This window comes from Pygocentrus nattereri, chromosome 2 (assembly GCF_015220715.1).
Source record: "Pygocentrus nattereri isolate fPygNat1 chromosome 2, fPygNat1.pri, whole genome shotgun sequence".
In the NCBI taxonomy this organism is placed as follows: Eukaryota; Metazoa; Chordata; class Actinopteri; order Characiformes; family Serrasalmidae; genus Pygocentrus; species Pygocentrus nattereri.
Genome location: NC_051212.1, coordinates 1,447,643 through 1,458,509, shown reverse-complemented (window position 1 = coordinate 1,458,509; position 10,867 = coordinate 1,447,643). Strand labels below are relative to the sequence as shown.

Here is a 10,867-nt window from a genome sequence, read left to right as displayed (position 1 = left end):
GATTTAAGTACTTATGAATATAGTAAAGTGGTGGTGACTGTGCTAATAAAAATGAATCATCTAGTGTAAAGCAGTTCAAATTATAGTACCTCTGAGTTTTTGCACACAATTATTATTATTACCCATATAAACTGTTTGGTATTGAGTTTTGCACAGACGAACCCCACACTTTGTGAATCACACACTGAGGGAGGAGTTATAGAGTTTGATGGCCACAGGTAAGAATGACTTACTGTGGTGCTCTGTGTTCATTTCGGTAGAATGAGTCTTGCACTGAATGCGCTCCTTTGTCTCATCACCGTGTCGTAGAGTGGGTGGGAGCTGTCTTCAATTCCCTCTGAATTGTTCTCACCTCCACTCTGTCTCCAGCTCTGAAGGCTCCCTTCTTCTTGTTGAGGAGAGTCTTAATGTCCTTTGTTACCCACGGCTTGTTGTTTGGGTAACATTTAACAGTCCTGGTTGGGAGAGTGGAGTCCACACAGAAGTTAATGTAGGCCCATGATACACTCTGAAGTCTGCAGTGTACAGCGTGAAGAGGAACGGTACTAACACCGTTCCCTGCTGGGCCCCTGTATTACAGACCACCATGTCAGACACACAGTCCCTTGTCCTCACATAGTGTGGACGGTTGGTGAGGTAGTCAAGTATCCAATGCATTATGTGATGGTCCATCCCTGCCTGTTCCAGCTTGTCCTTCAGGAGCCCAGGCTGTATGGTGTTGAAAGCACTGGAGTAATCAAGGAACATGATTCTCACAGTGCCCCTAGGCTTCTCCAGGTGAGAAAGAGCTCCATGCAGCAGGTAGATGATGGTGTCATCCACCCTGATGCCAGGCTGGTAGGCAAACTAAAGTGGGTCCATAGATGGGCTCACCACAGGGCGGAGTTGTAACGTGGAGCGAGGAGGCGGATGCACGTGCTGAGATAAGCGAGATTTATTAAGGGCAAATCCAGGATCATAGAGCCAATATGGATAGAATGATAAACAGACATAACATAATCCAGAATGAACAACACAGCAGATAACTCCAACAACAACAACAACACACACAGGGCTTAAATACACATGGAAAATGAGGGACAGGTGGAAAACAGGTGGAGACAATCAGGGGCGGAGTCACGCAATGAGGGGTCTAAACCAAAACAAATGCACATGGACAGGATGGGGAGGGGCCAGTTGTGACACTCAGGCAGAGATTATGCTGTATGAAACATAATTTTCTAGCTTTTTTTAAGGATACTTAGGGAGATGTGTAAATTATATTGTGAAGTGTGAATTCTTGTTATTTTCTAACAAGAAATACAGAAATTCACCAAATGCTTTTAGAACCTCTCAAATAAAAATTAAAATTAAAGTTTTGTTTTTAGAGCTTTCCTTGATGAACAAAAATGTGACTTTCTTACTTGTATAACTAATTTGAACTAATGACTCCAAATTGATACAAAATTGATTCTTCTGATAACAACCTACTGACTTGAATGTTTTAGGACTATTATCATAAAAAATGTACAACTAACATTTAAAGTATATAAAATGCAGGAGACAGGCATGTTGTAATTTGTTTTCTTCAAAAAGTTATTATTGAAATATTTGTTTGAAGACATTTTCATTTCTTTTACGTTACATAAAATAATTGAAGGTAAAAATTGAGCAACATGGTTGTAAATTTAGCTCAAAATAATCTAGAAATCAAGAGTGTTTAGTTTCACAGGCTGCATGTTCTATGCTAATGAGTATTAACTATAGTTTACAGTAATAAATGATAAATATATATTCTTTTTTAACAATAATTTTGGTAACTTTGGTATCAGGGTTGAATGAACAACTATTACTCAAGCAGCCTAATCAGTTTTTGTGCGTAAATTGAGGAAACAAAATAAGAAAACTGAACTGACTCATGGTCACTCTGCAGAAAACAAGAATATGATGAAATTCTTGTTAATATCATAATACATACAAAATGTTACATTTTTTTTCTTTTACAAGGGAACAGTTTTGCATAACAAAGATGTGTATAAAGATGTGTATAAATGTGAATCTAAGTTAAAATGACTATTTTTGTTAATTAATTAAACATATAGAAAATCATATACATATAGAACTTTTCAAAATTTGAAAGATAATTCCTCTACATTAAATTGTTTAAAAATATACTAAATAACATTGTAATTCTGATGTCAGTGGGAAGTTTTAATAAATATTTTTCATAGAGAAATTCAGATAATCTGCTGCATTCATTGACCACTAGTTCTGACCAAATGTCTTGTAGTAGTTTATATAATAATCTATTTGTTGAATCTGTCATTCTTATTCCATTATTTTATGTCATTTTATTAAATTCATAACTGCCTCAGTAAATAAAAAAGTGACTGCTGTTTTTAACTTCTAATAACATAATGACAACTTCAAGAACAACTTCAATCATAGCACAGGAGGTGGGGTTTGCTGGTGGGATTTACGTTTTTATTGTTGCAATTATTTATAGCAATTGTAACATATCACTACAACATATACCATTACTACATTAAAAGGGTACATTTACAGTAGCAAATACAAAATGAAGAAAAACAAATTATATTGCTCTTGTTATTTAGCATTTTAAGGTGGTAATCAAATATTCCATTTCTCAAGAACATTTCTAGGAATTAAACTGGAAATTTTGCTCTTATGAATAAAAAAAAATTGGCATATAAAAAAAAAACTAACAATATACTCAAGAGCAGCATATCTTTTGTGTGAAAGGTGTGACTTTGATTGACAGATGAAAAAAGAAACAAACTTAGCTGAGACCAGAAAAGAGAAACAAAGAGACGGTCATAAAACAAGGCTTTTTATTACATAGTCCTGTTTTAAAACATTAGTTTATAAAAAAATATAAATATCTACTTTTCGAATAAAAAACTTATTTAAGGTACACAATCAGTCCTTAAAACCACTGTTGGAGTTTTAAGGGGACCTTTACATTGTTTGTACCTTGATAAATGAATCATGTACCTGCATGGTACCTTTATTAATAACAGTATATAGAGCCTTTTGCTTTTGCCAGCAAAGCAAAGATAACTTTTCATCAAAAGAGACATACAGATATATACAGATACAGAATATACAGAGATAAACGCCTTAAAACTGAAAGGAAAAGTAAATTTTTCATACATTTTTACCATTTACCACAACTACCATTATCCTTAAATGAATCTGTTATGTCAGTAATACCCTTGAAATGCCAATGTGACAGAAATAATGAGTTTCATTTGATGGCAATGTATTTATTATTCCAAAGTATTGATCTATGAGGAGAAAAGGTGTGCATGTACCACAGCTTCCAGGCCAGCAGAGCTTGCTGGTGGAAATTAGAGAGCTTTATGGGTAATCTAGTGATCTCAAAAGTAGATCTGGACCACCAATATTCCTAAAAAATGTTGGGGGATGAGGTACCGCATGGAGTTTGCACTCTGCAAATATCTCGACCAGTTCACTTTGAAGGGGTTAGAAAAAAACGCCCCCAGATCCACCGTGATGACGCCAATTGGGGGCGCTAGCTCTGTAACGGTGGTTCTCCAAAGACTAAGAGAAGAAGCAGCAGCGCTCTGCGGGATCGGAGGGAAACAGGAGCTGATCTGCTGAAGGTGAAGATCCGTGTATTCCTGTAACGCAGCTGTAGTTCAGTCAGTCTTAGTGATGGTCATTAGATAGATGCTGCTTCTTTAAGGAATTTGCGGCAGTTCCACTTTCTGTCGACGCAGTTTCTGGTTGTTGTAGCTGGTTTACGGTCCAAACGGAGCGCTTCTGTGGGAGCGGGTGGGCAGGAGATCACGTGGCTCAGACTGGCTTTAGCGCGAGGAAGAGAGAGGACTGATAGACCGCAGTCACTCCAGATACCTTCTAGATTTAATCCTGGTTCTCCTGCGAGGGGCGCGTTCTCTGCGTCTGTGTGTTTCCTGGTCCACAGTTCCTAAGAGTTGCACTAGTTTTCAGCGCTAAATCTGCGCTGAACGTGTGTAAAACTCTTCTAAAAGCGGCTCCATGCCTAGTCGGGTAACTCCTGTGTGTCTGCTGTGCCGGTAAAAACGGGAAGACTCAGTTTCGAGAGTTTATACTGAACAGTAACGGACGTAAACGGTAGCGCTGTGCACAGTAACGGACGTAAACGGCAGCGTTCCGTGCAGTAACGGACGTAAACGGTAGCGTTGTACGCAGTAACGGACGTAAACGGTAGCGTTCTGTGCAGTAACGGACGTAAACGGCAGCGTTGTGCGCAGTAACGGACGTAAACGGTAGCGTTGTGCGCAGTAACGGACGTAAACGGTAGCGTTCCGTGCAGTAACGGACGTAAACGATCTTTTGTTAAGCAGTCCTAGTTTTAGATCAAAGGTGCTGTCACTGCAAACTGGTATAATTGGTCTGATATTAATCAAGTCACTAGAGCAAATTTTTGAGGATTTTTGATGCTTTGTTTTATTCAGGGAATGAACACCGTCTCAATTGGGTGGAACCTTAGTGGTGTCTCAAGACAGCTAGCAGAGGGTTGGTTTAGCCTGTTTATCTGCTGCCTGGCCTCGACCCACAACTGTCCTACACTGACAGCTATCTGAGAGAGTATGAGCTATGCTAAATGAAACAAGAGCAGCACCCTCCCGTGAGGGATGGATAACCTCCAGACTCAAGAGACCAGACTTGCCCTCAGAAGTAAATTTTCTACAAATCCCACATTGTTTTCTCAGCACCATCTGGACAACCAGCAGTTCAGCGGCCATAACCTGCTGTAGATTTCGGCGTCATGTCGAACTGGGATGGGGCCAGAGAATATTATGGCACCAGACATGGTCTGAGCTAATTTACAACTCTTTAAGGTTGTCTTTAGTTATTTCTGACTGCCGCAGACAAACATCATTTGTACCCACATAAATAACTATCCTTGAATATCTACGATTAGCTAGCAGCTTCACATTTGTCCTAATGTCTGGCGGCCTGGCTCCTGGTATACACGTAACCGATATTGGCGCCTCTAAGGGGGAAGCTGTTTTCACATGCCATAAAATAAAATCACCACTAACCAGTGATCTTTCAACAGGCATCTCAGAGGGTGTTTCACTGAGTGGGGCAAACCTGTTGGACATGTGAATGCGAGATGAGTGGTGCTCGGGTGGGGTAGCTTTAACTACTACACCGCCGAGACCCCACCCAACCGCTCTGCTGCCGGAGTTGAGATCCTGCTCACTCTCCCTGTCTCACCTGGAGCTTCTAACAGCGAGTCTGAGACCTGCTGACTTGCCCTGCTTTTTTCTAACTTCAGGATGCGGCTCTAACTTTATAATCTTCTCAGTTGAACATTTAACTAAAGTACACTTCTCACAAGCAAAGCTAGAATTAGTGTCACTAGAGACTGAGAGAGAAGCATAACTGGATATGCTACATTCAGAGCAAAGCAACAACTCGCGGTCTGCCATACTGATACGTTATTTCATCGGTTGAATTGAGTCCTTTCCACGGGGTCTCATGAATCTAATGAGGGAAGAAGTGACTTGTAGGCTGGTGGTTGTAATTAATTGTGAGTAATAATAGAAAAATAGAGCATCACTAAAACCACACATGTGCCATAACATACTTAAAAATCTCACAAAATAAAAGTAGTTTAAATAAAACTAGATGAACACGTTTTCCTTTCAAACAGTATCCACGCCAAGAGGCCTACTACAAGTAGACTGTACAGCAAATACTATTAATTTATTTAGACATCTGTTCATTTGTTATGAACAAGTTAGTGAGAATACTGTTGGACTGTTTTGCTGTCCTTTTTTCATACAATTCAAATGTGGGCACTGTTGGAAAGTTGTTTGCATTTATTACTATGAACAATTTGTTTATTATAAAATGAGAATATTTCTTAGTAAACTTAGCATAAAATGTAAGTACGTTTTATAAATATGTCACAAGGTGTTGTACCTGGAAGGGGAAAGGCTTTTTATAGCTTGATTATATGTTGTTTAGCTGGTTTGGGAGTAGCTGCAGTATTTGTGGCTTTAACCTGGTAAATTGATATAGCACTTCTTATGCTGGTGGCAGCTGACAGGTGATATGATGTCTTGTACAAATCTTTAATTTTAAGTGTTATTTTAGAATCATATAAGAAACTACACAGATTGTTAAAAGACAAATACCACAAAATGTAGAGTTTTAAATGCAACATTAAAAAGTTATGTTTTTTGATGCTTCTTAAAAGTGAGTATGAGCTTGACTGTCTAAAAAAAGGTGGAATTGAGTTCCACAGTTTAGAAGCATAATAATGGAATGAGGCCTCTCCATGTTTTCTGTACTTTACAGGTGTTTGCAGGTCAGTATCTGCAGATCCAAGATCACATGCTGCAACATAACCAGAGACATTCTGTGATACAGGTGGGTGCTAGGCAATTTAGAGCCTTAGAAACAAGCAGTACTTTAAAATTTTTTCTGAATGATGTCAGTAGCCACTGCAGTTCTTTTGAAACTGAAGCAATATGATCTATTTTGTTTTTTTGTTAGGAACTGTTCTGCTGCATTCTGTATGACTTATAAAGGATAGATTGTTTGTTTTCTTAGAAAGGTCAATAAGAACAGAGAATCTGAGATTATGCCCAGGTTTCGTCCTTCAGGTTTAATATGTGAAGCCAATGAGTGATGTTTCTTGTTAAGGATCAGGGTACCAATGATCAATACTTCGGTTTTTTCATTATTTAATTGTAAAAAAATTTCCGACATCCACTGAGAAATATCTGACACATATCTGGTCACTCTGTCAGTGGTACCTTGATCATTAGAAGGAATGGAAATGTATAACTGGGTGCCATTAGTATACCTATGAAAATGTATATTCTCTTTCCTGATGACATTCCCTTGAGCTAGAATGTACAAAGAGAAAAGCAAAGCGTCTCAAAACGAGCCTTGAGGCACTCCGCAAGAAATGACAAATTTTTATGAATAATTTCCCATTGAAACCGTGAACTGCTTATTACCTAAATATGATTCAAACCATTCTAAAACTCTTCCAAAGAGACCTACCCATCATTCAAGACACTAGATTAAAATCTTTTGGTCAATATCTAATAAAGCCAGAATGGAAAGGATTTTGGGCATTTCGCTGAGCATGAGGTCATTCAAAATTTCATTTAAGGAGAATTATATTTGTATCTCTGTGTTCTCTCTGTTTGTATGGACTATGTTTGTGTGGTCTTAGAATTTGGGCCATCTGTGATCATAGTGAAGCACATCTTTGCTTTCATATGTATGTTAGTTATGTTCAGTGTGCAATAAGAAAATGACCTTTTGCATGTTTTGAAAACCCAATATGATTGAGGTAAATGATTCTGTGACTCCCAATGGGTAAAACACTTTGGTAGAAATACATTTTTATGTTTTTGTGTTTTTTTTTTTTTTTTTTTTTTTAAACAAAAAAGTACTTGAATCCCTGATCAACCGGTTTGTTCATTTTTCTCCCTTTTCTCCTCCAGAATAATGTCCTTTTTTAAGTCTCCTGTGCCCGGTGACCATTTTCCTGCAAATTTCTAATTAAAATCTAAGCAGATCATGAAACGGCTGGAAGTTAAGACTGAATGTGAGAATATGGTGGCCAGAAGCTCCAGTACTCAGAAAATACCTGCTGCTCTTCACATGAGCACGCCTCGTAAACCAACACAAAAGATTACAGGCAAAAAACGAACTTATCACTGCTCAGAGTGTGGAAAGTGTTTTACTAAACGGAGTCGTCTCCAAACACACCAGCGCATTCACACAGGAGAGAAACCGTATCACTGCTCAGAGTGTGGACAGAGTTTTACTACACAGAGTCATCTCCGAAGACACCAGCGCATTCACACAGGAGAGAAACCGTGTCGTTGTTCAGAGTGTGGGAAGAGGTTCAGTCAACAGAGTAATCTCCGAAAACACCAGCGCGTTCACACAGGAGAGAAACCGTATCAATGCTCAGACTGTGGAAAAAGTTTTACTACACAGAATAGTCTCCAACAACACCAGCGCATTCACTCTGGAGAGAAGCCTTATCACTGCTCAGAGTGTGAAAAGAGTTTTGCATCTCAGAGTGGTCTCCAACAACACCAGCGCATTCACACAGGAGTGAAACCATATTACTGCTCTGACTGTGGAAAGAGTTTTACGACACAGAGTCATCTTCAAAGACACCAGCGCATTCACACAGGAGAGAAACTGTATCACTGCTCAGTATGTGGAAAGAGTTTTAGAGAAATTGGTTCCCTCAAGAATCACCAGCGCATTCACACTGGAGAGAAACCATATCACTGTTCAGAATGTGGAAAGAGTTTTAATCAACAGTGTAGTCTCCGAAAACACCAGCGCATTCACACAGGAGAGAAACTGTGTCACTGCTCAGACTGTGGGAAGAGTTTCATTCAACAGAGTAATCTTCGAAAACACCAGCGCATTCACACAGGAGAGAAACTATTTCACTGCTCAGAGTGTGGAAAGAGTTTCATTCAACAGAGTAATCTTCGAACACACCAGCGCATTCACACAGGAGAGAAACCGTATCACTGCTCAGAGTGTGGGAAGAGGTTCAGTCAACAGTATAAACTCCTAAATCACCAGCGCATTCACACAGGAGAGAAACCATATCACTGCTTTGAGTGTGGAAAGAGTTTTAGAGAAAGTGGTGCCCTCAAGACACATCAGCGCATTCACACAGGAGAGAAACTGTATCACTGCTTAGAGTGTGGAAAGAGTTTTAGAGAAAGTGGTGCCCTCAAGAATCACCAGCGCATTCACACAGGAGAGAAACCATATCACTGCTCTGAGTGTGGGAAGAGTTTCAGTCAACAGAGTAATTTCCTAAATCACCTGCGCATTCACAAAGGAGAGAAACCGTATCACTGCTCAGAGTGTGGGAAGAGTTTCAGTCAACAGAGTAATCTCCAAATACACCAACGCATTCACACAGGAGAGAAACGGTGCCACTGCTCAGAGTGTGGACAGAGTTTTACTACACAGAGTCATCTCCGAAGACACCAGCGCATTCACACAGGAGAGAAACCGTGTCAATGCTCGGAGTGTGGGAAGACTTTTAGAGAAAGTGATGCCCTCAAGAAACACCAGCGCATTCACACAGGAGAGAAACCATATCAGTGCTCACAGTGTGGGAAGAGTTTTAGAGAAAGTGGTGCCCTCAAGGCTCACCAGCGCATTCACACAGGAGAGAAACCGTATCACTGCTCAGACTGTGGGAAGGGTTTCAGTCAACAGAGTAGTCTCCAAATACACCAGCGCATTCACACAGGAGAGAAACCGTGTCAATGCCCAGAGTGTGGGAAGAGTTTTAGAGCAAGTGGTGCCCTCAAGAAACACCAACGCATTCACATGGGAGAGAAACTTCATCACTCCACAGAGTGTGGGGAAAAGCTTTAAATGTTTAGATTATATGATGCACACAAGATTTTGATGTCTTTGAAAGAAAAAAATTGAACCATCATTGCTCAGTCAAAGATTTTACGTCTTTCTAAGAAGACATTCTTAATATGCATCCAAGCCTCTTCTCAAGCATGGAGTTTCTGACTTATTCAAGCAAACCAACTGAAAAAAAAATCAAACAATCACCTGTCCAAACAGTCAAAGTTGAAGAGAAACTGCTGTTTTCAAGTTTCATCTTCTGAGAAGCATGAAGAGCCATGATTCAGTTCCTCAACCAGCTCTGCTGTGCTGAGGCCACTGTCTGCAGATCTTAGATTATGAGCTGGAACAGAAACAGACTGGTTTAAGGTCATTTAGAGCTCTCAGAACTAGTAGCAGAACTTTACAGTCTATCCTGAATGATACAGGCAGCCAGTGAAGTTCTTTTAAAACAGGAGTAATGTGATCTCTTTTTTTTTTTTTTTTTTTTTAGTATGCGTGCTACTGCATTTTGTACAAGTTGTAACAGATGTAAACTTAGGAAGTCTAGTAAGAAGGGCATTGCAGTAGTCAAGTCTGCTTGTAACACATACATGAACATAAAGGTCAAACTTTAGTGATATTTCTCAAAAGATAGAAAGCTATTTTAGTGACTGCATGTATATGCAGGGAAAAAAACAGCTCAGAGATCACACTCAGGTTTTGTACTTCAGTTATGGTACATGACATCCACTGAGAAATATCTGACACACAGCTGGTTAGTCTGTCTACAGAGTCTTGATCTCCAGAAGGAATATAAGTGTATACCTGGGTGTCATCAGCATAGCTACGAAAATTTATATTATGCTTCCTAATGAAACCATGAACAGCCTATTGCTTAAATGTGATTTAAACCATTCAAAACTGTGCCAGAGAGGCCAACCCAGCATTCAGGGTATGCCCCAAATTACATGCTTGCACATAATATAATGTCTCATGGACTTTGCTGGATTTGTTAAATGAACACCCAGTTGCAATGCTAGTAGAGACTACAGGTGCTGGTCAACGAATTAGAATAATTTGAAATAGTGCAATCATGAAATTCTTTGAATGCATTTTTTGTGTAGAAAGCAAATCAGGTGTTCACCGCACCTGTCCTACTCGTTAGACTAATCACAGAACTCGTTACCTGTAGAAAATTTGCTCAGCTGAGCTTTCCAAAAGGCCCATTTAGGCCATTTAACTGTGACACTGTTGTTTTATTGAATTAGAATAATGGAGAAACCGTTTCATTGAATTAGAATAATTTTTATTATAATTACAATCATCACTTTCTCAGTATTTTGTGGCTGCCCCCTTGGCTTGTATGACTGCCTGAAGTCTCCGCGGCATCGATTTGACCAGCTTGTCGCAAGTTTCCGCACTCACAGCTTCCCAGGCAGTGGCGATGTTCTGCTTCAGTTGGTCCAGCGTAGTAGGCTTTCTGTCGCGAATTTTC

General features: G+C 39.5%; 2 protein-coding genes across 5 annotated transcripts in view; one reads left to right on the top strand and one right to left on the bottom strand.

Annotated features, from left to right (window-relative positions):
- The window catches only part of LOC108443623 (zinc finger protein 850-like), a 29,362-nt gene extending 18,943 nt beyond the window's left edge, over positions 1 to 10,419 (top strand). The window contains exons 1-4 of one of the 4 annotated variants that reach the window (XM_037532254.1): positions 3,587 to 3,626; positions 5,072 to 5,548; positions 6,322 to 6,393; positions 7,485 to 10,419. In XM_037532254.1, coding sequence (XP_037388151.1) covers positions 7,561 to 9,408 — 1,848 coding nt within the window. In that variant the 5' untranslated portion in view covers positions 3,587 to 3,626; positions 5,072 to 5,548; positions 6,322 to 6,393; positions 7,485 to 7,560 and the 3' untranslated portion in view covers positions 9,409 to 10,419. Of the gene's footprint in view, positions 1 to 3,565; positions 3,627 to 3,677; positions 4,036 to 5,071; positions 5,549 to 6,321; positions 6,394 to 7,484 lie in introns of those variants that run through there. The other 3 variants (XM_037532255.1, XM_017724382.2, XM_037532256.1) reach the window with 3 other exon arrangements.
- LOC108443622 (zinc finger protein 850-like) overlaps positions 1 to 10,867 on the bottom strand; it is a 225,995-nt gene that overhangs the window by 124,197 nt on the left and 90,931 nt on the right. The gene's annotated exons all lie outside the window — the stretch shown is intronic.